The sequence below is a fragment of the Pleurodeles waltl genome, chromosome 6 (genome assembly GCF_031143425.1).
Source record: "Pleurodeles waltl isolate 20211129_DDA chromosome 6, aPleWal1.hap1.20221129, whole genome shotgun sequence".
NCBI lineage: Eukaryota > Metazoa > Chordata > Amphibia > Caudata > Salamandridae > Pleurodeles > Pleurodeles waltl.
The window spans coordinates 1,641,752,366-1,641,779,989 of record NC_090445.1 but is presented as its reverse complement, the minus strand read 5'-3'; the positions used below and the strand labels follow the sequence as shown (position 1 = coordinate 1,641,779,989).

At 45.8% G+C, this 27,624-nt stretch overlaps 1 protein-coding gene across 4 annotated transcripts in view; it reads left to right on the top strand.

Annotated features, from left to right (window-relative positions):
* STRBP (spermatid perinuclear RNA binding protein) overlaps positions 1-27,624 on the top strand; it is a 451,011-nt gene that overhangs the window by 383,795 nt on the left and 39,592 nt on the right. For all 4 annotated transcript variants that reach the window (XM_069241550.1, XM_069241553.1, XM_069241551.1 and 1 more), the window contains one exon: positions 4,205-4,345. In XM_069241550.1, the coding sequence (XP_069097651.1) occupies positions 4,205-4,345 (141 nt within the window). The remainder of the gene's footprint in view (positions 1-4,204; positions 4,346-27,624) is intronic.

Here is a 27,624-nt window from a genome sequence, read left to right as displayed (position 1 = left end):
ACCTGGCTAACCCTCACCTCAGCCCTGGCCATTGCCAACGCCATTTCTGATGGCTGCAAGATTATCCATAAAGACTGTGTCAACCAACCAGGAGGAGGCATCGCCATCGTCTACAAAAACACGCTCTACCTCACAACCAGCATCACTGCCAATGCCTCTGCTGCCAAACACCTGCTCTTCCAAATCCAGACTGGCCCGAACACTGCCCTCCGTGGCACCTTCATCTACAGACCTCCCGTACCCCACCCTCTGTTCAGCCATGTCCTTGTTGACCTCACTGCTCCCTATGCCCTCACCTCAACAAATGACGTCCACCTCAATGACCTTCACTTTCACCTCGACAACCGCAACGTCCCAAACACCTCATCCCTCTTTGAGAACCTTGCCATCCTGGATTCAAATAACTGGTCAGCCTTCCCACACACTCATCCCGACACACCCTCAACCCCGTCTTCTCAGCAGGAAACATCTCCCTCACACACACCTCCGATCACCACTGGACCGACCACTACTGTGTCCACTTCCCATTCACCAGGACCAATGTACGCCACCAAGCCTTCCTCTCTTCCCTCCCCCCCCGCCCCCCCCCCCCCCCCCCCCCCAGAAACTTTAGCAAGGTTACTGAAGCCCAGCTCACCAACGCCATTCCCCACCACCGGACACCACAGATCCTAATGCCTCTGCCCGCAACCTCAAACACTGGATCGCCAACTGCGCCAATACCCTATCCCCCCTAAGGGGGCTGCCGGCAATCAGCACCAGAGGAAACCAGTTGGTTCCCGTCTGATCTCAAAGAATCAAAGCGCACCTGGAGATGACTAGAACAAAAGTGGAGAAACAGCAGAAGCAAGAAAGACTGCAAAGCCCACAAAGATGCAGTCACCTCACCCTACCAGCGCATTAGATCCTCCAAAAAATCAGCCATTCAGGAGCATATCAACATCAACGCACAACACATCAAGGAGCTCTCTACCATAGTTAAGGAATTCACGAATCCTGGCACAGATACCACAGACATCCCCCCTCTCAGGACCTCTGAGACAACCTTGCTACCTTTTTTCACCGAAGACATCTACAAAAGATTTTGAAAGCCAAATCCCCCTGCCTAACAGCACATCCACGAACCCCAACCTCCAGCCGACCCTGAGCCACTGGACTCTCATCACCACGGAAGACACCTGAAAAGTCATGAGCTCTAACTCATGATCTCTATCTACTCAGGGGCACCCTTGGACCCACGACCACACCACATTTTACAGAGCCAGCGCCGCCATCAACCCCAAACTGTCGGACAATCAACCGCTCCATCGAGACTGCCACTTTCCCGGACAACTGGAAGCACTCGGAGATCAATCCTCTGCTGAAGAAAGCCTCTGTTGACCCAAGGGATATGAAAACCTACAGACCAATCTCATTGCTCCCCTTCCAGGCCAAGGTAATAAAATAAAAAGCTATAAACAGGCAGCTCACGGAGTTTCTCAAGACAAACTACATCCTAGATTCCTCCCAGTCTCTGGATTCAGGAGTAACCATAGCACCGACATTGCTCTCCTCGCAGCCACGTTTGATATCTGCACCCTCCTGGACCATGGAAAAACAGCTGCCCTCATACTCCTCTACCTCTCCACAGGCTTCAACACAGTCTGCCACACCACCTTATGTACCAGACTGCACGACACAGGCATCCGCATCAAGGCCTTGGAGTGTATCCACTCCTTCCTCACCGGAAGAACCCAGAGAATCAGACTCCCACCATTCATCTCGGAAGCAACAGAAAGCAGCTATGGAGTCCCCCAGGGCTCCTCCCTGAGCCCCACCCTCTTTACTATCTAAATGGTCCTGCTTGCCAAGATTATCAGACACCACGGCCTCAACATCGTCCCTGCGCTGATGACACACAGCTAATTCTATCCATTACGAACCATCAACAGCCAAGAGCAACTTCCACAACGAAATGAGAGCAGTCACTAGTTGAATTCCATTACCATGTCCTAGTCTGTACTTCCAGCACTGGAGTTTCCCTGATGGAGAATGAAAAATGCCCAAGCATCGCCTACAGGTTACCGCACACAGTCTGTAGGCAATTCACTATGGACGAATTAGTCAGGGATATTTGCCTCTGCTTTTCCTCCACATAGTCTGGAGGCAAAGACGGACCTTTTTCAACCTCATCCTAGTAGCTCCCACATGCGCCAGGCAGCTGTGGTTCACAACCCTACTTGAGTTGGCAGTAGTCCCACACGAGAAGCTCTCCGACAGACCAGGACCTTCTCACTCAGCAACAGGGCAAGTCAGACTTCCCAGTCCCAGGCAGCTCAACCTAGCAATCTGGCTCCCAACGTCTGAGTATGGGTATCGCGATTTGCCAGCTGACTAAATGCTCTTACTTAAAGAGGATCAGCGTCCCACCACCTGAGCCTGGTATCCTGCAAAGTGAAAGAAGTTTGTTCACTACGGCTTACCCAAAAATATTTATCCACTAAAGCCAGAAGTACAGGACATTTTCTGCTATCATTTTCATTTCCAACTCACAGGTCTGGCTTACACCTCCATTTGCTTGCATTTGGTGGCAGTGGCAGCATACCTGCAGAACAGGGGACAGTCTTTACTGTTCCGAATCCCCATAAAAAAAACACTCCTGGGGGAATGAAAAGTGTTATAATCCTATGTTACTTTCCAGCCCCTTCCTGGAACCTCAGTGTAATTCTTACTAGACTCATGGGGCCCCTGTTTGAGCCCCTCCTCTCTAGTTTCTGTCATGTAAGGTAGCATTCTAGTTGCTATTACTTACCATAGGCGAGTCAGTAAGCTCCAAGCCCTTACCCCGGAAGAACCTTTTTTCATGGTTCACACAGACAGGGTAGTCCTCAGTTCTTGCCCAAGGTGTTCGCTCCCTTCCAACCTAACCAAACCATTGAAATGTTGGTGTTCTTTCCACACCCAGCTATTGTAGCACAGATAACTCTTCACACACATACTTGCCATAAGGCTTTTCTGTTGGCCAGTTCCAAGGCACCTATGGACCATACAGTCCTGAATGTCAACCAACAGGAAGATACTTTCGGAACACAACTTTACCTTCTGGTACTGTAACTGTAGGAGACTGCTATCTCCAGGGTGTTTTTTTCTGTCATCTCTCACATCGAAGCGGTACTCAACCAGTAAGCAGATAATCCAAGCAGGTTACTCCACACTCACCATGAATAGGAACTGAACCAGGGACTTCCACTCCATCTTCTAGACCTGGGGGTGATAAACACTGATATGTTGGCAACACACCTGAACAAGAAATGCCAAACCTTCTTTACTGCATAGTCCGGGTTCCCAGATTCCTATGGGATGATCTGTTTGACATGCTTGAAAGATTTATGTAACCCTTTTTTCCACAGACTTCAAGTTCAGAAGGCTCTCTAGAAAATGGAGGAAACTTTTGGATGTTCAGTCGTTCTGAAGGCCCCAGTCCAGCCTCCCCAGATCTGTTTCTGAGGAATCCTAGAATTGGATCAATAGATGGTGATCCAGCTTCTGCTACAACCTTAAGTAGATTTCAGTAGTGCAAAACAACCCTCCCACCCCCCGGCCACCACCACCACTCCAGTCTATCCAGAGTTTTATGGAACGTAAGCATTTGGTTACTATTGAGCTAGCCATCACCCCCCAAGGCTTCACCTTCCTCAAAATGAATGACCTCAAGCCTTTCAGAATGCCACAGTACACAAGCAAGTAATTAGGATTTAGTTATTGCGCACTGCTGAGTCTTTCTTCTGGTCTTTGGAGAGTGATGTTATCCCACTTTGCCAATCTAAATCATTTACCTGAGAAGTTTTACGTGAGAAGCTCCACTGTTAGCTTGATGGTTCATTCAGATCTACTTCAGTGAGGCCTACAAAACAACCTGTTCAGTTCAATACTAGAGAATGATACCATAATGTTATGACTCCGTATCAGACAGTAGATTGTTCTGCATGGAAGCACACAGGGTTACGAAGGTGATGAGTGAATGTGCTTTTTCATGTGAAATTGGCATATCTTTATTTGCTTATGTGCTGATTTAAATGAAGCAAAGATTTTTGGTGACAGAATATACCATGGTGCTCAAAGACAACTTTTTCCATATATTTTATGTGCTTTTATATAATACTTCAAGCTTAGGTATCTTTCCTTTTCGAGGTTTTAAATTATGCTCATTGTTTTCATTCCTTAGGTGGAGGTTGATGGCCAGAAGTTTAGAGGAGCAGGCCCGAATAAGAAAGTTGCGAAAGCAAGTGCTGCTCTTTCTGCACTTGAAAAACTCTTTTCGGGACCCAGTGCAGCAAATAATAAGAAAAAAAAGATAATTTCCCAGGTAAGGATTAGGAATGAATGATTGTATTTGCTTTTTGTGAAACTAAAAACAGTATTTATTCAAAGTAATAAGATGTCCCACGTTATACAGAGCTAGTATAATATGTTGATACTGTAAAATTATGCTGATTATTTCGTGCCATTAGATTGCTACTTCGAATTTTCATCAGTTTGTATTATCTACCAGCATTTAATATTTCAATAAGAACACTTTCCTTTGCTGGTAGTAGTGCGGCCCTCCATACATATCCAGCTGCCTAGGTACCATCCTGTTTGGAAAATGCTCAAACTTAATGCTTCTCTCACCCCAACCTCCTCCCATGAAAATCCCTTAGTCCTTTTGAATTTTTGCAGAGTTACATTTTTTCAGATGCAGGGGATAGTGGCTTCATGTCAAGTGGGTAATTCTAGCTATAGCAGAAGTGGAAAAAGGTAATTCAGAGCCTTCCTGTCTCACTTAAACATTTTCCGACAGATTTACCAGCAAAGGGGGTAAGGGCAGGGAAGCATATTAAAAACAAAACAAAAATCCCTGGAACCGGCATGCAAATACTTTTTCAACATGCTCTCCCTGTTGTGTTTTCTTTTAACTGGTTCCTTTCTCTTAAAAAATCTTAGGAGAGACACAAAGCACCTCCCTTTGCTTTTTCATCACTAGCTGTTCCCAACATGTTACTTATGTTTTTTAGGCAGTGTGCACCAGTTAACGACTCAGTACTTTAGATGTTTTGGGTTATTCACCTTTTACGGTCCACCTTTTCTAGAAGGACATTTTCATCACCCTTTCTCCATTTTCACTGGCATTTTATTTATTGTCTTGATCTCCCACATGCCGTTGTCTGTCTCAAGTAGTCTACTGTATGAATTTCCAGAATTTAACACCAAAGAGCGTATATTTCCTGCCTCTGACATTTTTATCTGGTGAGTTCCTGCATACTTTGCCCATAAATACCAGTAAGGAGCAGATTTTAATTCTTGACTGTGTCGTTCGTAAATATTTAAATGCCTGGTGGCATCCCATATCCTGTGGCATAATAGTCATTTTGTCAACATAAAATTATGCCTTCCACATTTGAAAATCAGCATGCCATAATTCTTTGGTGCTTTGACAGTAATTGTCAATTTCCATAACAGAATAAAGCATGCAGATATGCTTAGCAGACCTATTTCCCCACACACTTGTAAGGACATATACTAAATGTTATGGTCTATAAATAATATATAATACTCATATTTATAATAGTGAGTTCTGGAAGTGCAGTAACCTGGACCTGAAATAATATTGCAGAGTGGGTTATCCTAGAATTAAATGACCTAGAACAAGAATGCTGCAAACGGTAGAGAAAATAGCAAAATGAATACTCACTCATTGATGTCCGACAGTGCAAGAGCCAACTAACTTATAACTCTGAAGCAGCATTTCTGTCATAGAATTAAGCCACCAAAAGAAAGCAGTGCGGAAAATAACTTTTTACCAAATGTAAAGTCTGCAAAATTAGGAGGAGTACTAAAACATGCCATGATTTCTAGAATAAAACTTTTACCATCAACCAACAAATAACATGTGAAACCTAATTTGTAGTTTACGATTGCTTAATGTGAATGTGGCTTAAAATATGTAGGGAGACCTGTATGCTCTCTTAAAAAGAAAATTCCGGAACATATATGAGCAGTCAAGATTAATGATTTCAGCTATGCAATAGCAAAACAATACAGCCAAAATCACACAAATAATTGGCAGACAATGAGATGAGATGATATTGTGAGTATCCCAAAAAATGAGGGATGGGAGACAGGACACAAAACTCTATTGTTTGGAATAAAAAATAATAATGAGACTACATATGAAGTTTCCTTTTGTTCTCAATGCAAACGAAGAAGCGCACGTATATCTGTATAAAAGTCTTGGAACATTTTTTTAAATCCGCATTACAGTGAACAATTCCATCTGTATAGAAAGTAAGAACCCTGCAAATCATAACTTCTGCACTTGCCTCATACTATCTTGAAGTTTGTGGTTATACACAACAACACCTGAAAACTGTATAAAATGATTGGCTTTGGAAATAATATTGTAATTTCATGCCTTTTCCTCCACGTGTTGGCCAAGAAAATGCTTACTAAGCGCCATTCGTTTAAAAAGAATGAAAGTTTTATGTGGTGCAATGTAAATGGATGAATTTGATACCATGAAAAAAGAGATAGCAGTTAGGAGAACCCGAGGCCTGTTTTACTTCAGAAAAGGAGTGGAAAAGATGATGTAGCATTTACCTGTATTTAGTCACTAAACGCAAAGTGCTGCCTTACTGGTGGGGAGTGGGCTACTTTAGAAATTAACTATAGGTTTCTGAATTAACCATTCCAGTCCGCCATAAGCTCCTGATAGATCTCTTCACAACCATGGAGGCGTGCAAAAAATACACCTAGATTTGCAATATAGGTTACAACAATTCTGCTGTAGAGTTCGTGGAATATATTTCTGGTGTGCAGAAATAAGTGTATTGTCCAGCTTTCTATTGAGTGAAGCAAGGGTGTTTTTGAAGATGAGTGACGATCATATGATGGGGTACTCTGTCTGCTTCAACAAGTTGATCTATACCCAAGCAGGAATCGGTGGAGTTGAAGCATAAAGTATTGAGTAATGTCAAAGATTTTCTGTGCAGTGGGTGCCTAATGCTAGAAATCTGAATGAATCAGTTGCCTCTTTCGGCTATGTAACGTCAGAGGTATCGGTGTTTGGTGGTCTAATGAAGCATGCATATCTTAGTCACTGCTGGAGGCAAGAGGAATAGAGTTAAAGTTTTGTGCACAAAGGACATATCTGGATAACATCGTTGAAATGGAGGATCAAAAAGATTTTATGTTTGCCAGTCATTGACAGTTGTGTTGAGTATAATGGGAGGAAATGTGTATCATGTGCCTTCAGTGGTAAGTAAAAGGTCACAATTCCCAGTCCTATGGGTTTTATGCCAAACCAAGCCTGATCTTAACTAGGATTAGACTTTATTAGTCTGAGCGGAATAATGATGTATGGAATCAAGGTCGCAGATTATTATCCTTGCTGGCCTAAGGCAAAGTTTGTAAGTTGTGCCAAGGTTTTTAGAACTCTTGGATGGTTTGTTCATTAAGATTTCCCTGACACAGTTGTGACAAATATTGGTATCCAAATAACATCTGTTATACCTTTTGAAAAGTAATGGACTTGCTGAAAGGTGACATAGAATGATCAAAAGATAATTTGCAGTTGTCTGTTGTGCAGATATGGAGGTCTCACCTGGTCTGCTACTGCAAAGGCAAATGCTATTTTCCAAAAGGATCAGGCAGATTTTCCTTGAAAGGAGGATAAGATCAACAATGTGCTAGTCAGAAGGAAAGTTGCTCAATCTAAGTATTTTGGTAGGCATGATAGTCGCTGTTGCATATGTTGGTGGGCCTTCAGTATGTGCAAAATTGCTTGGTTATGTGCCTAAAGTCTTGTCCAAATTCTCAGAACCAGAGTGGTGAGGGCAAAGGTGGATAGTTTGGATGAAGGTTAATGCCAGAACAAATTTTCCATTTTGCCGCAAGAATGTGAAATTTGTGTTGCAGTAAAAAGGTGAGATTGATGACGAGCATTAGGGCTCCTCTGGTTCTGCCAATTTAGTGTCTGAGAATGAGTCTGATGATCTGTTACGAAGGTCTCAAAGAAGAGTTATTCCAGAATAAATGGCCTGGCCTGGACTGTTGCAGAATGAGCAGGTTCAGGACTGATTTCCATATGGTTGGGTTTAGATTGAGGTGGAATGGTAGGTGAAAAATAATGGATTGGGATGTGGCCTCATATAGTTGCCAGTGGGAGAGATTATTGCAAGCATTCCATCCATCACCTTTTTTTGGGTGCCCCAAGTACTGCAGGGTACGCACAGATGTGAGTGTCATACTCACTACATCATTGGAACCAAGCTATGACTGACTGATGAACCCTAATAAGGGCAACACACTGGTCTTGTGTTGTTTGTGTTCCAGTTCAGGGAAGACTTGGACTGGCAGTTCGGGCTGGACTCCCCTCATTGGAGCAGGGTCCAAACCGAGGTGGCTTAGTGGGCATAAGGCAGTGGCTTGGTATGTGGCTGTAGTGATTGCCAGTGGCTGAAATTAATTTAAGCATGCCATCCATCACTGTTTTTGATTCCCTAAGCATGACAGTTATGCCCAAATATGAGTCCTGTGCTTACTGTGCCACTGGAACCAAGTTATAGCTGGCTGATGATCTCTAATGTGAGCGACACCGGTCCTTGGTTGATTGTTTTCTGGTTGAGGGAGGATCGGGTCTAGCAGTTTGGACTGGACTGTTCCTATTGGAGCAAGGTCAAGACTGATTTGCATATGGATGGGTGCAAACTGAGGTGGCACACTCGGCAAAAAAGGTTGGATTGGGATGTAGCCCAAGCAGTTGCCAGATTAATTCAAGCACTCCATCCATCACTTTGTTTTTGATGCGCAGCCGGTGAAAAAAACACTTCTTCCAGGGCTCTCCCATCCAAGACCTTCTTTAAATAAATAAGGCATAACATAGTAATGAAGTTGGCCTACTTAGCTTTCCAGGAAAAATCACCTTTCACTGACAAATGCACAACATTGTGCTCACATTCCAGGGATGATAAACTGCATGGTGGAGGTATCCTTCTCATACCCTGTACACCCCAGTGTTGTCTACCACTATGTGACTGACTGAACTCACTGGAATTCTGTCATATTTGCAGGCCTGTACACATGACCCACCAGTGGTGAGAGATAGTGGACTATTTATTCAGCCTCCTTTTCTAAGAGGCTGGAATCCCTGCCAAGGCAGGAGCAGAACCAAGCATGCCAAACCAATCTATACCTCCTGTTTCACAGGCCCAACACTGTTTGAAGGAGACAACCTTGTCTCAAAGCTCTGGGATCCAGCTTACCATCATCCTCGAAAATCCTCCAGACCATGCGCTGGAGAAGCCTGCCCCTGTTCAGAGTCCGAACAGGGGAAAAGGAGTTGAGAATGGCAAGAAAATTCTAGCCGAACTGGAAATAAAGCTTGGATATGTCAATTGCTGAATCACCAAAGTCAAATTTGTCTTCTGCCTCCTTGTCATTACACTCTGAATCATAACTAAAGGTGGGAAGATATCATTTTGCTCTCACTTATCACTCCTGCCTGAAGGCATCCACTGCTGTCGACTCTGGCCCTAGATGCCAATCGAAGAACACCAATACTTGTTGACTTAGCTCTGTTGCAAAGAGGTGCCACTGAAATAATCCAAAGTACTCCTAAAAATGCAGCAGTCTACCATACATTTGCAGGCATCTGTTAGAAAAAGAGACTATCAGTCTGCCACTGGGTTAGTCTTGCTCGGAGGTATTATCAATTTGATAACCTTTGACACAGGCAAACATGGCAAAAGTAGGAATTAGATGGGCTGTGAGTAATCTAGGTCCAGCATATTCTGTTCCTATCCTAACCACCGTAGACACTGTGCACCTAGGTAAATAAGTGGTCAGTGAGAACGTTCTCTAATTGGAGCAAGAGCCCTCACCCACTCAAAGGGGGTGGCATGCTTCATTATCGGGAGCTCCTCTTTGGACTTGCGATGTCATGCCCAACGGGCCCCGAAGAATGGGCTCCTTTCCAGAGTTTTTACTCCATCTGATGTGAATGAAGCTATATGTAGGTTAAGAACTGATCTCAAAGTGTAGATTGGTGAAAAAGTGAAAGTAAAATTAACTAAGGCACCCCACCAAGAGTGCTTTATTCTGAGGGTCCCTGTTAAAGGATAAAAACAATATGAGAAGTGGGTCACCATGTTTCTTGCCCTCTCTAGTTCATGAAGATCTATGACAATTCATCAGGATCCTAATAACCTAATCTACATGGTGGGACCATAACTCAGTTTGAAGAGTTTGCCCGCAATACTGATTCACCAAGTGTGTGTTCACAAGGTTTTCTACCTCTTTATATTTGAAGAGATGATTCAAAATATTAAAACCAACCTAAAAAAATAAAGAATAAAGTAAACACACATCCATTAAAATGTGGGAGATAAATATCAGAGACCTATGTCATCTTTTCACAATTGGATAAGGTTCACCAGTCAAGTCTATCCCACAATAAGTGTTACACAAGTGTACTGCCCATTCCATATCTGACATTCACACAACTTATCATGTGCACAAAACACATCCTCATAACTCCTCAAATGTAAAGAAATGTGCCTTTCTTTATTGTAAAATCCAGGGAAACACCTGTGTACTGGATAAAGGCTCAAACATAATTTCCTTACTCTATCCCCACTGGACTCAATCCTCTTAAGACAAGCAGGTTAATGAAGCCACTCACTGGTATTCTATGTATAAGGTAACAATAATATAAAGATTTTAGTAATATTACAGTGCTTAAAGAGTACCCACTGCCTACTTCCCGGAAAAGTACTCATAACACCCATTTGTGGAAACTGCCATCGACCTACCCTGTCTCTGCGGTCCCGAAGCAATATTTCTATCCATAGTCCCGTGTATCAGTAGAACTTCATAGCAAAAGTCCTGCACAAGTTTGCCAAGAGTCTGAACTCGTGGCTTCCAGAGCATTTGAGGTATCATACTTAGAAAGCAACATGCATAGATAGGACTGGATCTTGTCACTGGCCAGACACATCACTGAAAAGGAGTCCGTATGCAGCTTTTAGCAGTGTATATCAAAGGAAGGCTTATCTTAGAAACACTTTCCTCCCATTTTGACTTGAACTCACTGGCTCTTCATTGACTATGCCCATGTCTTATTCTGCGACCATGTCAGGAGTTCTTTTAAAGATGGTTCATCAAATGCTGTCTCCACCTCAGAATTTCTATCTTGGCCTCTTCCAACAGGTCTACCACTTTGCCGTAGGACAAGCACTATGGTACAAATGCTGAGTTTTTTGTCTCTGAAAAAGACAGTGAAGTGTCCCAATTGTAGGGCCTGAACAAGGGTTACCAAAAGACCTATCAATTTTATCTAACCTACTTAGAAAGGACCTTCTGCTCTCCAGAATCATCCAACTCTTTATCATGAAAATATCTGGCTTTTTGAGGCTAGGCGGTAACCACTAACTCTGCCATGTCCTCAGAAACATCACTAAACGAGATCCACTTTTTACTTTTCCCACGTCATCACATACCCAAGGTTCTTCAGGATGGCAGTCGCTTAAGCAAGATGGAGTCCCAAAGTGGTCCTAGGGCCCCGCACATGAAGATATTGTCCAGGAACCTGATAGGACATATGTCATCTGCCTTGAGAAGCCTCAATTCTAGTTTCAGTAGCTTGGTGGTACTTTCAGTATCAGTCCTGCCAAATGAAGAGAAGACGGTGTCTGTGCAGAGTTCAAATGGGTAGCAGAGGAATGCATTCTTCATGTCCTATCTGAGCCTTCCAGTCTCCATCCTGTAGGAGGTTTCTTCGGAGATAAACTCCATCAATTTTGAGATGCTTGTACAACAAGCCATGCGTTCAGTGCCTTCAGATGGATCATTGATCTCATACCCTTCTCTTTCTTCTAAAGGTTGCAGATAAAGTCCTGAGGGTGGACCTGCATGCATCTCAAAGTACCCTTGTCCATATCTGCCACTTGTGCTAAATTGTCTTGATCTTGAGGGTGGAAAAATAATCAGTCTCAGCTTTGTGGGATAAGGCAGCATTCTGTAGCCCTCTCGCAGGCCAGAAGCCCTGCAAGGTCTGCAAGACCCAGGCAACATCTCATTTAGGTGCCTGGCAAACCTAACAATAAATGTCAGCATTTGTAGCCTATCAAGGGGTCGCTGTAACTTTCCCATCAATAGAGGGGCTAGGTCACTGCCAGCAGCTCATTTCCTCAACAATGTCCAGTGGTTTACAAGGCTACACCTAGATGTAAGCTGCCTCACAAGGTAAAGTAGTTCATTTTGAAGACAGAGGATGTCATGGGACTTCTGGATCAAGTTTGGGTCTCTGTGTCATGACCCTTTCTCAGATCTTTTTCATTTAGCTATAATAATGTCATCACATTAGTAGGACTGCCCACCTGCTGTACACACTACAGGAGGGTTTGTCCAGGGCGTCTAACAGGCTTAGGCTCTGGCCTTGGTTGGGTTTGTGTAGATGGGACCAAGTCCCCCTGAATGGAGCATGTAGTGCACAGTCAGGCAATATAGATTGTTTAACTCTTCAGCCTTAGAAGTGGGTGTGCTCGGAGTCTGATTTGCTTTAGCTGTGTCTGCAGTTCCATATCAGGAAGATCTTGTGAAGCTGGTTGGGTCCTGGGTAGAAAGACTCATCGCTGAGTACTGCAAATAGCTTCAGAGATGCCAGCCTCCAGATGAATGAAGGTCATGCTCTGTTCACAGCATTATTCCTCCTCCAAAGAAGCTGCCTCCCTATAGTCTGGCATCGCAGCTATAGACGTATCCTTATCTGGGAACTAAACTCCACAGTTAACAGCACCATGAAAGCTCACCAATGTCGAGCTACCTCCAACTCCGCAAGGGAGGGGAACTATGGAATAGATACTGCAATCTCGCTAAAAACATGTCTTCTGACACAAGCATGATGAGGAGAAAACAAAAATAACACCTCACTTGAACCTAGTAATCCCAGCACCGTTCGTTCATGCATTAATCTGTAGTTAACTCTGTTTTTGTTTTATATGTGCTGCGGTAGGGGAGGCAACACAGTGTGAAGTCCCTGAAGCAAACCAGTGTAGAACAGGAGCATTTAAGGAACTCTGAACACTCGCACAAGTGCTGAGCAGGGCTTCACCAGACATCTGCTCCAAACCTTTCTCACAGTTCTTACACCCCATAGCATTGCGCTCCCCCTCATAATGAGAGGTGACCATGGCCAGTATCTGAGAAGCGGCACCCTACTTTTGCCAAAGGTGCAAGCAAGGACGTCCATGAGGACTCCGAAGCAACCAGTTGAAGCAGTTTAGAGCTCGGTCCGCAAAGGTGGTGAGCCAGCGCTAGAGATCTAAAAGGGAAAATGGAAATAGAAGAAGCATGTAAATGTGTGCACCAGGAGGATGCTCAGGGAAGCCACGCAAAGGAAAATCAAGTGGCTGCCGGTACGCGAGCAAAAGGGCTGAAAGAGCACCATGAAGGTTGTAGGGAACTGGGTTTGCTAAGTCTCATACCACTTTTACTCAAGGTAGAGAGAACACAGAATATTTCAAATTCAGGAGAGCATTATAAGGCCACTTTCACCCACAGAGTCTCAAGAAGTGTATTTTTACCATATAATTCTGTACTAGGTCAGGACAGTGAACCATCAGATTACGTTTTCTGGTGACCCATGAGTGAGTTCTAAGCAACCAGGCCCTACACCGGTGTTCAAAACAGCGGTTTCTCTCAATTAGATCCCTTTTCCAGGGAAAACTTCACATACAGATTCCACAAGCAAGGGATGGATGGCAGTGCTCTTCTGCTTAACTGGAAATGGAAGCTTGCTCATATCATTGATTTCAACAGTACTAATTAAGATCTGACATTCTCATATCTCTAGAGTATCCTGATGTTCACTTACTGAAGAGACCACACAGTAAGTTGCTGTGCAGACCGGGTCTCCTGGCACATTCCTGTAATTACGGAAAATAGTCCAACCCAGCTTTCCGTTTTTGAATTTCGCTATTTGGCCCTGGGGTTCATCCAATATGATATCTGTAGCAACCTAAGTGCATGGACATTCTAAAACAAGCAAAATACACTTCTGCTAAAGATCTCCATTCAGGTCGAAGCGATTCTGCATGGCTGTTCCTCATGAGAGAAGAAGCAGCTCATTCCTTTTGGCTAAATCTGGCTTGCAGTTCAGTGCTGTAAAACTGCACTTATGTCCTACAGAAGGTCTGTCGCTGGTCTCCTTTTTAGCTGTTCTGGTGGTCTTTTGGGCATCTTTTGGAGCATTAAGAAAGTGTACCCTCCAGCTAACAGACCCTCTCCTCAGTGGGATAGAAGTATGGTGTTTGCGACTGTTAAAGGATCCCCTTTTTCAACCTATTCATAAAGCATAATAATTACACACTGTTTCAAGTAAAGTATGTTTCCTTGTAGCAATAACTTTTGCTTGCAAGTTTCACAAGATAGTAGACCTGTGTTCCAAACGCTTGTAAGATACTTAAACAGTTTTTCATGCTAAAAACGGTCAAATATTTCAATATTAACCCAATGATTTTTCCCTTTCTTTGTTTTCCCCCTGGATAAATCTAAAGACATCATTTAGTCCGTGAATTATGGTCTCAATCAATCAATCAATCATATTTATACAGCGCGCTACTCACCCGTGAGGGTCTCAAGGCGCTGGGGGGGGGGGGGTCACTGCTGCTCGAAGAGCCAGGTCTTGAGCTGCCTCTGGAAGGCGCGGTGGTCCTGGGTGGTCCTGAGGTGGGCGGGGAGCGAATTCCACGTCTTGGCTGCCAGGTAGGAGAAGGATTTCCCACCTGCAGTGGTTCGGCGGATGCGAGGGACGGTGGCGAGAGCGAGGCTGGTGGATCGAAGTTGACGGGTGGGCATGTAGAAGGTGAGGCAACCGTTGAGGTATTTGGGCCCTTATTGTGGAGGGCTTTGTGTGCGTGGGTGAGGAGCCTGAAGGTGATCCTTTTGTTGACGGGTAGCCAGTGTAGGTGTCTCAGGTGGGCGGAGATGTGGCTGTGGTGGGGTACGTCGAGGATGAGGCATGCAGAGGCGTTTTGTATTCGCTGAAGACGTTTCTGAAGTTTTGCGGTGATTCCTGCGTATAGGGTGTTTCCGTAGTCCAGGCGGCTTGTGACAAGGGCGTGGGTCACAGTTTTTCTGGTGTCAGTGGGGATCCAGCGGAAGATCTTTCGGAGCATGCGGAGTGTGAGGGAGCAAGAGGACGAGACGGCGTTGACTTGCTTGGTCATGGTGAGAGGGGGGGGTCCAGGATGAATCCGAGGTTGCATGCGTGGTCTGATGGGGTCGGTGCGGTGCCCAGGGCCGTGGGCCACCAGGAGTCATCCCAGGCGGATGGGGAGTTTCCGAGGATGAGGACTTCCATCTTGTTTGAGTTCAGCTTCAGGCGGCTGAGTTTCATCCATTCTGCGACGTCGTTCATTCCATCCTGCAAGTTGGTTTTGGCGGTGGCTGGGTCTTTGGTGAGGGAGAGTATCAGCTGGGTGTCGTCGGCGTAGGAGATGATGTTGTGTTTGCGTGCGATGTCAGCGAGGGGGCTCATGTAGACATTGAAGAGAGTAGGGCTGAGCGAGGAGCCCTGTGGGACGCCGCAGATGATCTCAGTGGGATCCGAGCGGAAAGGCAGGAGGTAGACTCTTTGGGAGCGGTCAGAGAGAAAAGAGGCGATCCAGTCCAGGGCCTGTCCTTGGATACCGGTGGAGCGGAGGCGGGTTATTAGGGTGCGGTGGCAGACGGTGTCGAAGGCAGCCGAGAGGTCGAGGAGGATGAGGGCGGCTGTTTCTCCGTTGTCCAGCAGGGTTCGGATGTAGTCAGTGACTACGATGAGGGCGGTTTCCGTGCTGTGGTTGGGCCGCAATCCCGATTGGGAGGGGTCGAGCAGGTTGTGGTCTTCGAGGAAGTTTGTCAGTTGTTTGTTGACGGCCTTCTCGATGACTTTGGCCGGGAAGGGGAGGAGCGAGATGGGGCGGAAGTTCTTCAGGTCGCTGGGGTCCGCCGTGGGTTTCTTCAGGATAGCGTTGACTTCCGCATGTTTCCAGCTCTCGGGGAAGGTGGCAGATGCAAACGAGCTGTTGATGATGGTCTGGAGATAGGGGGCGATGCTGGCGTCGGCTTTGTTGAAGATGTAATGTGGGCAAGGGTGCGAGGGGGCACTGGAGTGGATGGAGTTCATGGTAGTTTTGGTCTCTTCGGCGCTGATCGGTGTCCAGGTGTTGAGGGTGACGGCTGGGGCTGTGGGTGTCGGCGGGATCTGTGGACCGAAGCTGTCGTGTAGGTCGGTGATCTTTCGATGGAAGAAGGTAGCGAGGGAGTTGCAGAGTTCTTGTGAGGGCGTGATGGAGTTGGAGCTGGCTTTGGGATTGGAGAGCTCTTTGATGATGTTGAAGAGTTCTTTGCTGTTGTGGTTGTTCTTATCCAGTCTCTCTTTGAAGGATGCTCTTTTGGTGGTGCGGATCAGCTGGTGGTGTTCGCGGGTGGCGATTTTGAGGGCTGACATGTTTTCTGTGGTGTGATCTTTGCGCCAGGTTTTCTCGAGGGTACGGCAGGTTTTCTTGGATTCTTTGAGGGCGTCTGTGAACCATCGAGGTTTCCTGGTGTTGGTCTGTCTTGGGAGGCGTCTGAGGGGGGCAAGCTTGTCAGCGCAGTTGGTGATCCACTGTGTGAGGCTGAGGGCTGCATTGTTGGTGCCGGAGGTGATGGTAGGTTGGTTGTGGTTGAGAGTGGAGAGTAGTTGTTCTGTGGAGATTTTGTTCCAAGGTCTGCGTGAGATAGGTTGTGTGCGAAGGTGGAGAGTCTTGCTTCTGAAGGTGAAGTGGACACATCTATGGTCGGTCCAGTGTATTTCGGAGGAGTGGCTGAAGGATACGTGGTTGCTGGCGGAGAAGATGGGGTCGAGCGTGTGTCCAGCGATGTGGGTGGGGGTGTTCACCAGTTGCTTGAAGCCGAGGTTGTCTAGCAGGGTGATAGTGTTGGTGTCGTCGTTCTGCTCCACGTGGGACTTCAGGTCTCCGAGGAGGATGTAGTCTGGCGAGGCTAGGGCGTGCGGGGAGATGAAGTCTGTGATTGATTCGCTGAAAAGGGCGCGTGGTCCGGGGGCCTGTAGAAGAGAGTTCCTCTGAGGGTGGTCCTGGGGTCGGTGTGGATCTGGAAGTGCATGTGTTCGGCGGCGAGGGGGGTGTCTTCGGTGGAGGTAGTGACGTTGATGGAGCTCTTGTATATGATGGCGATTCCTCCTCCGACTTGGTTGGTGCGGTCTTTCCTGGCGATCTTGTAGCCGTCGGGGATGGCTATGGCAATGTCGGGGGCCGATGAGGCATTCATCCATGTCTCAGTGCTGAAGGCGACGTCCGGTGCGGTAGAGTCCAGGAGGTCCCATAGTTCAATGGCGTGCTTGTGGACGGAGCGTGCGTTGATGAGGATGCACTTGAGGTGGTTGCTGGCGCGTGGGCTGGTGGACGGGGTGCAGTCGCGGTGGAAGGTATGCTTGCAGGTTTGACATGCGAAGGGTCCATGAGTGCGTTTCGGGCTGGCTTGGTAGCAGGTTGTGGTACGTTCCGGGTTGTGTGCGTGGAGGGAGGCGGTGTCGTAGCAGTGCTGCGGGTTTTGGGAGCACTGGGGGCCAGGGGTTCTGGCGCTGGGCGCGGTCCAGGCGCAGACGGGCTTGCCTTTGGCACGCTTTCGTCGCGGCCGCGCAGCGCCCGCCATAAGAGGGAGGTGGGGGAGGAGGGGTCAGCTGGGGGCGGGAGGGAGGGCGACGTATGGGAGCAGGGGGGGCGGGCCGCACGGGTGGCAGTGGCGGGAAAGCAGAGGGCGGGGGCCGAAAAAGAAGAGTAGTTGGAAAAAAAAAAAAAGGGACATTCACAGAGGATAGAAGAAAAATGAGCAGCTAGGACAAAGAGAGAGCAGAAGAAAAACGAGGAGTTTGGACACAGAGAGAGAGAGCAGAAGAAGAACGAGCAGCTAGGACAGAGAGAGAGAGCAGAAGAAAAACGAGGAGTTTGGACACAGAGCAGAAGAAAAATGAGGAGTTTGGACACAGAGAGAGCAGAAGAAAAACGAGGAGTTTGGACACAGAGAGAGCAGAAGAAAAACGAGGAGTTTGGACACAGAGAGAGCAGAAGAAAAACGAGGAGTTTGGACACAGAGAGAGAGCAGAAGAAAAACGAGGAGTTTGGACAGAGAGAGAGAGCAGAAGAAAAACGAGGAGTTTGGACAGAGAGAGAGAGCAGAAGAAAAACGAGGAGGTTGGACAGAGAGAGAGAGCAGAAGAAAAACGAGGAGGTTGGACAGAGAGAGAGAGCAGAAGAAAAACGAGGAGGTTGGACAGAGAGAGAGAGAGCAGAAGAAAAACTAGGAGTTTGGACAGAGAGAGAGAGAGCAGAAGAAAAACGAGGAGTTTGGACAGAGAGAGAGCAGAAGAAAAACAAGGAGTTTGGACAGAGAGAGAGCAGAAGAAAAATGAGGAGTTTGGACAGAGAGAGAGCAGAAGAAAAACGAGGAGTTTGGACAGAGAGAGAGCAGAAGAAAAACGAGGAGTTTGGACGCCGAGAGAGAGCAGAAGAAAAACGAGGAGTTTGGACAGAGAGAGAGCAGAAGAAAAACGAGGAGTTTGGACAGAGAGAGAGCAGAAGAAAAACGAGGAGTTTGGACAGAGAGAGAGCAGAAGAAAAACAAGGAGTTTGGACGCCGAGAGAGAGCAGAAGAAAAACGAGGAGTTTGGACGGCGAGGGAGAGCAGAAGAAAAACGAGGAGTTTGGACAGAGAGAGAGAGCAGAAGAAAAACGAGGAGTTTGGACGCTGAGAGAGAGCAGAAGAAAAACGAGGAGTTTGGACGCCGAGAGAGAGCAGAAGAAAAACGAGGAGTTTGGACGCCGAGAGAGAGCAGAAGAAAAACGAGGAGTTTGGACGCCGAGAGAGAGAGCAGAAGAAAAACAAGGAGTTTGGACGCCGAGAGAGAGAGCAGAAGAAAAACAAGGAGTTTGGACGCCGAGAGAGAGAGCAGAAGAAAAACAAGGAGTTTGGACAGAGAGAGAGAGAGCAGAAGAAAAACAAGGAGTTTGGACAGAGAGAGAGAGAGCAGAAGAAAAACAAGGAGTTTGGACAGAGAGAGAGAGAGCAGAAGAAAAACGAGGAGTTTGGACATAGGGAGAGCAGAAGAAAAACGAGGAGCTTGGACACAGAGGGAGAGCAGAAGAAAAACAAGGAGTTTGGACACAGAGGGAGAGCAGAAGAAAAACAAGGAGTTTGGACACAGAGAGAGAGCACAGAAGACAGAAGAAAATCGAGGGGCTGGACAGGGGGGAGCGCAAAGGGGCACTTACGGTCTGCTGGAGGTGGCAGGGGCCTGGGCAGGTGGAGCTGCGGGGAGAGTGACCTACCCTAGGGTCAAGGGTCTCCTTGTAATGGATGAGCTTCAGCTAAGGAATGCATATGGATAGTTTCTTGCAAAGGTCTTTTTTTATCAAAGGAATAGTATAGACGTTCCTGGATACATAAGGAAGCTCCAGTAAGGGGGAAAAGCTATTGCTGAATATTTGATGAATGACCCTATCTTTCCGATAGAGCCTTCTAGCTGCATATTCCTTACCCTGGAATAAGCCCCTGGTTTCAGACTGGATTTGGATATTTTCAAACAGTACCCCTGCTCGCCGGTAGATGGCATCATTCGGCTCCACATTGATGTCGTCCACGCCAGAAGTGACATGCTTTTTGCCTATATAGGCATCACCCTGACGTCATTTCTTTTTCTGTGCCAGTCATGCAGATCTAGAGAGACCTACCCTCAGTTATTATTTTTTTTTTTTAACTGACTTTTCCTCAACGTTTTGTCAAAGCTTTTCTCTAGATTTTATCTCCTGGTGTTTTAGGGATGACTTCTAAGAAGCCAACAGGCTTTAAACCATGTGGTTCATGTCTGTGACAGACGCTCATTTGATTTGCCTCTTGTGCTTGCAGCAGGACCACAACTCCAAGACCTGGCAGGACTGTGGTGCCATGAACCCGAAGGTGCTAAGTGAGCGGTCTCTCAAGCGCTTCACCGCCCAACCTCTGACCCTGTGATGTTCTCACAAACGAGCTCCTCAAAATAGTCATCTCAATCCAAGTCGTTGACTAAGTCCCACAAGAAAAAAAAGTCTAAGCAGTCTTTGACTTCTCTGTGGCGGTCCAGGTCATCGGGATCTATGCTTGTTCCATGGTGGAGCCTGTGCCAGGGTCCGTTCCACGCCTCCCAAAGAATGAGAGCATCCCTTACCCAACTCAAGGATTTTTATGAGGCTAGGAATCACATATTTGGGCAGCCCGATGCCTCAGGAGTGCTTTCGGGCCCACAGGTGCAGGGGGGGACCCTACTGGTTCTCCACCGACAGGTCTGCCCTCAGCACCAGTTAAGTCCCTTGGGTCCGATGCTGGATCCTGAGCAGCACTGCCCGCAAGACCACACCTTCCTTGGCACCCGCTCCTGTTCTGTCACCCCACCGCCGCCTCCTTGCTGCTGCACTAGCCCCATTGTTGTAGCTGACTGCCATGAAGCCGGATGGCATCACTCTACTCCGGCACCGACTGTTACCATGCCTTCCAAGCCGGAGGCAGTACGTTTATCTTTTGACAAGCCTGGAGAAGGTGTCGATTGGGAGTGGTCAGAAGACCCTTATGGTTACCATCATCCCCTTATTAACACAGAGGACAACTTGTATGAGGACCTGGCAGATGCCAGTGCTTTGTACACCTCACCAAACACTGGCCTGGTCGCTCACCCTACTGTGGTTATGGAGGAGGCTGCCTCATTCATAGTGGTTGTGCGGAGGGCAGCTGACGTCTTGGACCTTCGGTTGCCCACAGTGGCAGTAAAGACCAACGCCTTGACGGAGGTTCTTCAGCCGGGAGTTTCCCCTTCTGAAACTTTATTCCCATTCACTGAAGCCCTTATAGATGGTTTTCCTTGAGGTCTGGTCAAAGGGTTGCACAGGGGCTCCTTTGCATAGTACAATTGCCTGCCGCCATTGCCCCGCTCCTGGGGACCCCAGTTTTGTCATCCACCACTCCACCCCGGAGAGCTTGGTGGTCCAAGCCTCCACTTGCAGTATCAGTCTTGACACGTTCCCTACCACTCCACTGCAGAAGGAATCCATAAGGCTGTATATCTTTGGTGAGAAGATTTTTCTATCCACCACCCTAGCACTCCGGTAAGTGAGCATCACTTGCCTTTTGGGACAATACCAACATGCGGTGTGGGATTTGGTTGCACAGGTGCTGCCCACTGGTCTCGGAAGAGGCCCAGTCCATAGTCTCTCAAGCAATTGCTGATGGGCTAGATGCAGCACAGTTCACCATCAGACGTGAGCTTGACACGACTGACTTGCTGGGCAGAGCGTTTTCATAGTCAGTGGCACTAAGACTTCTCGGGGAATGTCCACGCTTCGCTTATGGTCATGCCTTTTCATGGCTCTCACCTGTTTGGTGAGAAGGCAGACTCCACACTGTAGCACTTTAACGATGATAGAGCTACAGCCATGTCCTTAAGCTTTTCCTTGACCTTTTGCCCCTTCTCTGGCTATGGTAGGGGCTACTGACTGCGTCTTTGTCCACCAAGGCCAACAGACTTCCCAGCCCTTTTGTGGCTGCTGTAGATGCGGTTTCCACAGATCACGTGGGACCATCAACCAGAGGTTTGGTCAGTTCACAACTGCCTCAGAAGCCGCAGCCTCCAAACTGTTTGTTTGCCCTTATACCAACACGAGCACCCACTGGAGGCCAGGATACGCCATCACCTGCCTGACTGGAAGGCTATAACATCCGAAAAGTGGGCTTTGCAAATCCTCCACAGATGCTACTCCATCCTCTTTCTGTAAGCCCCTCCAATCATGCTACCCACTTACGGCTGGCTGACAGCGGGCCATCTCTCCTTGCTCTGTCAGGCCAAAGGAGCTATTGAGTGAGTGCTGGCATCAGAAGAAGGTCGTTGTTGCTTTCCTGCTACTTTCTGGTACCAAAAGAAGAACCGAGGTCTTTGTCCTATCCTGGATTTGCACCTTCTCACATTCTTCATGAAGAGGAGAAGTTCCAAAAGTTCAACTTAGCTCACGCCCTGTATGTCTTGGACCCTGGAGACTGGATGTGGCTTTGGAATTGCAGGTAGCATATTTCCACATCCTTGTTCAGGAAACCCAGCACCAGTAGTCCACAGGCGAGTGGAGGTGAGCCAAGAGCACTTAGTTTTTTGTGGTTCCCCTTGGCCTCACCAGCGCCCCTTAAGTGTTCACTAAAGTGATGGCGGTGGTTGTAGAACATCTGGTGAGGTCAGGGGTTCCAGTCTTTCCCTACTGTGACTGTTGAGTGTTAAAGGCAAGCTTGCCCCTGGCAGTCTATTCTTACCTCCAGATTTAGAGGGACCACCTGCATTCACTGGGGTTCACTATCAGGGTGCCGAAGTCCCACCTGATTTCCTCTCAGACACACTTTCATGGGGCCTTTCTGGACAAAGAGCAGTTTTGGGTCTATCCTACCAGAACGGCGAGTCAGAATATTCAGGCTACGTTTCTGATGTTTCTCCCTCTATGCTAGATTTAGGTGAGACTGACTAAGGCCGTTGGGCCTCATGGCCCCCTGCATCCTTTTTGTGACACACGCCTAATGAATCCAGGGAGATTTTCCAAGGTGACTCGGTTACGCACTACGTCAACGTGGAGGGGGAGAAATTGCAAGGAGGAGACGCAAGCTTCTTGCAAGCTGCTGTGCACGTGAGAGAGAACTGCAAGCTGCGGGTCCTTGGACTACTGGAGTCGGTTCATGAAGGTGCACAAACCACCATTGGAGCCCCTGATGCTGATGTGCCAGTGTGGGAACCGGCATTAGAGCATCGCTGATTAAGCGTCAGGTAGCTGTTGGCTACTGCTGCTGCTTGCAAATCCCAGACTACCACTGGTAAGGGGGGGGTCTATTACCCAACAGGCTATCTAGTCTACTGGCCTAAAGGCTAACTGGTTGGGCCGGATTGGACAGGCTGCAAAAGTTGCCCCATATTATGGACACTGCTTTACTGGCTGTTGGCTGTGATTTTCTACCGTCTTCCTTCCTGGTTCGTAAAGGAATTGGTATTGTAACTAAAACGCTGCATATACATATGGCCTATCTTTGTTCATAAAGGATTTGGTTGAAGCACTAGATGTGCAGGATTTAAAATTGTACGTCTTGACAAGTCTGATTAATCTAATTACTCAAACTCACAACAGTTAGCAGGCAAGGGATAAATACAATGATTATTTAGAACAACCAATACTAACTCTTGGTTTCAAGGGGTAAATTATTTGCCCTTATTTATTCCATTCCATTTATTTACAACATACAGCATCAGACTCATTGGAGAGTAACTTGTCTCTTATTCTAACAGCATGGCGAAAATATATACAATTCTAAATGCATTCGTATTTACAACACACATTTCTTACAAACAATATAAAACAATCAATTGGATTGAAACATAGGCTGGTGAGGATTGGAGCCAGGCTGCCTGCTGCTTCCCGGTGTACAAGAGTTCCAGGATTGTCTAAGGTGACCTGTCTGACCTGCTGTGAAAACTGAATTGAAAGAGTAGAATCACTAAAAGAAGAGGATATTAACTCATAAGGTTGGATATACATCATAACGGAGAGAAAGTGGTGCCAGTGCCCCCTGACAAGGCCCTGAGTGTTAAGGCCGAAACGCGTCGACATCCTGCTAGTGGAATCAAGGGCTTGGAGTGATAATGAATTGATAAACATAAGTAGTTTAGCACTACATAATACCTTTCCAATAAACATTTAGGTATTGTACAGCTGGGTGCAAGACCCTTGGTTACCAGATGAGATTAGATCACATTGTGAATTGTGTTAATGTGACTATCTGTAAAAAATCTTGTAGATGGGCACACGTTTTCTCTTAGTTTCTTTCAGATTTTTGTTATGTTTGAAATTATCGGTGTATTGTTTGTATGAAATGTGTGTTGTAAATACGAATGCATTTAGAATTGTATATATTTTCGCCATGCTGTTAGAATAAGAGACAAGTTACTCTCCAATGAGTCTGATGCTGTATGTTGTGAATAAATGGAATGGAATAAATAAGGGCAAATAATTTACCCCTTGAAACCAAGAGTTAATATTGGTTGTTCGAAATAATCATTGTATTTATCCCTTGCCTGCTAACTGTTGTGAGTTTGCTTTGGTTAGTATCCTAAGCAGGCGGGGGTTTTAGGATACTCCCCTTTTTAGGTCTGTTTAATCTAATTACTCAGCCATCACTATTATTCCTACCCAGCCACTATTATTACCTTCTCCACCAGCCCACCTAATATCATTAGCAACAGCCCCAGTGCCAAAGACCCATTTTTGAGACTACAATAAATTTATAGTTGGGTCTACGTTGGCGTGGTAGCAGTGTTAGTCGCAGCTGCCGGAGAGTAGCAGAGACTGTCTGGCTAGGACCAAGCATGATATGCAGGCCCCTCGTGAGATCCCCCGCCTTTCTTTACCCACTATCCAACTACAAGTAAATTTGTGTCTGTATAAGTGATTGTCATCTCTGACTACAATGCCACTAACAACATTAAAGATAATGAGGTCTGGGCATTCTCATGGGACCCTGCAGTCGCAAAAAGAAAACAGAATAGCAAAGAAGGGTAGAGCAGCTTCCACCTTTGGTACAGAAGCGAACTTTCAGGATTTATTTGACCTTTCAGCTACAATTTCTGCATTAGGTCTAGGCTTGGGTGTTCCCCACAAGCCCACCAACGGTGTTGCTACTCAGTCCTCTCATTCGTATGTAGTGGACTATTTTAGATTGCCAGGAGAATCTCAATGTGAGGAGGATATGTCCCCAATCACTGTGGCTTTGTCAACCATGAGTCCACTTCTATGTGCACGTAATTCTATGATACCCCACAGAGTGGTTTCTGCTGTTCATCTAGCAAACAAAGACATTTTATTAATTTTACTGCCAACCACATGACGACTAGCGCAGCCGTTTTAAAGAATGTGTCTGGGTCATGTACAATGGTTGCAGAAGCACAAATTCATGCCAACTCAGAATGTTGTTTTTCAGATCATCTCAAATAATATGTGCACCATTGTTCTAATCAGGGCAGCAATTTCCTTCAATTAAGGATGTTAGTTTAGTCGAGGATCTATCAAATCTCAACCTAAGTGATAATTCTGTTATATTTTTTGGGGGAAATCACCGAACTCAACAAATGTATCCGAATTTGGCACTGTCTCCTCCAAAATAAATAATGAAAGAAAAGCATTTATCTACTTCCAGTTTAGGGGAGCATATTTCTGTTATTGATCAACCAAACAAAAAATGTGAAATAAATTCTTTTAGTCCAGTTCCTACAATATGTTGTAGACATCTTCATCTAAAACCAACGCCACAAAGTTAATTTTGAAAACCCCAGAGCAAGGTTCCATAGAAGCAGACCAATTAGGCAATTCCATTAAATCCTCTGACCATTTTTTTTTTTTTTTTTGGCAAAATATGACGCAGTAGATTCTGAGGATGTCAAACCCTCCAATAACCTATGATCTACTGATACTGGGATGGGGGCAATATGCTTAGCACAATGGATGCAATTACAACTGCTCTAAACGTGTGGAGTTGCTTAGCACTGTTGCTCTTTATGTCGTAGGAGTAGACTCCAAACTGCATAATTTAACTTACTTGGTCGTAACAGCACAATTTGATGTAAATAACCAATTAACAATTTGTACCTGTGCCTGTGTTTTAGGTAATGTCTGACGGAGCCTTTGTGGATGAAGTAAAAAAAAAAATTTTTTTTCATCCAACATCTAAGCCTGTAGTAACAATTCTATCAAACTCTGGTTTAAGTTTAGGTGTTGGCCATATTCATGATTCTAATTTCCCTAAATGATCAATCAGATGGTTGTACAACGTCTGTATGCTGGTTGTATGCTAACTGATAACTTTCAAACAGTTTGTAGTGGTCAAACTCCAGCAGGAGATACAGGTGAAATATTTAATGCTAAGTTTGTATTGGTGGCGACTCCCTCAGTATAGGTGATAGTAATGTAATTCAAGTTCCAAACGCCTCTAACTCTCCTAGCTGTCCTAATGCGCAAGCATGCCTAATGAAAAAGGCCAGGAAAAGGATAAGAAAGGCCCAAAATAAATGTAAGAAATCAACAGCAGTCAGTTATGAAGCGAAGCCCATTGCTTGTTTTCATATATTGTAACTCACTGACCAACTTGTCCAGCAGCAGCAGTCAAAATGGTAGTCAGGGGTGGCCCCTTCCAGTTCCAAACAGACAAGTCAAATTAATATTGAACCTGGACAGCAACTAGTTGAACTGATAAATAGTGAGAAGAAAGGGCTAGGTCATATTTCCATGATTAACAAAGAGGTTCGCCAATCAGGAACTTCTATAACATTAAATGAGAATATTGTGCCAGAGAATGCACTTAATGTAGCCCCATTGACACTAATCCGAATAAGTTTGGGCAATTGTATGGATGCAGGATGGATGGTGCAAGAAATCCTGCTGAATCTCTAATAACCTCACCCAGTAAGAGAACCCTGACCAGCCCAGTGGCTGGAGTGTCTTAATTAGGCATGGAGCATAAATTAGGGATATCTGAAGGGGCTACGCAGAATTGTCAATTTATTAGTGATGTAAAGATTATTTTTCATCCTTTGTATGAATCTAGAGGTGCTCATCACATACTCAATCTAGCAACTTTAGTAAAATTGACAGTTTCCGTTCCATCTTTTTTCATTTATTATATCGGATGATCTTGTATCTGTCCTGTTTAAGCAAGACCTCCCCAACCCCACACGTGAATTTAACTTTACCACATGGCCTAACTTTTGCAACTCAATACTCAATGCCAGATCATTCTTCGCTGAATGGACCATGGAGGTAAAGAAATTTGCTCATCCAAAATATCCATCAGTACTGATCCCTTTGGCTCCATCAAAGAAGGTTGCTCTAACACTAAAAATACTAGTTTAGAGCAAATAATTCCATTGCTGCGAGGTGCACGTGGACCTCTTAATAACCCAGTAAAAATCTTGGGTCTTTCAATTACAAACTCAAGTCCAGATGTACGCCTCTGTGAATGAACTAATTAAAGTAAAGGGTTTGTGGAAAACTGAGCACGGCTCCCAGCAACTCTATCTAAACCAACACCTGGTAGTGTGGATGGATGCCTGAGTAATTCTGGCAAGATGAAAATGCCTATGAGACTATACTCTTGGAATGTTCATGGTCTTGCAAGGTTGCTGACTGATACTAAATACTTTTTACAAACTTTTGAAATCTTGTTTCAAGAACCATGAAAAGAGCAAGGCACTCCAATATTTGGTTTAAAAAATATATTTTCTTCCAGCCACCTCTTCATCACACTAAAACCGCCCTAAAGGAGGGCTTTCATTTTATATTGCTACAGATTTGACTGTGAAGATCCAGGTTATTGACTTCAGCTGCCATGGTTAGAATGTGTATCATTACACTTTCATTTGCGATTGAGCTTATTGAACCTTTACCTGAGAACAAGGAGAAATATTAAGATGACTCAGTTGTTCACGTTGTGGAATATTGTCAAAACACTTGCACAACAACACCC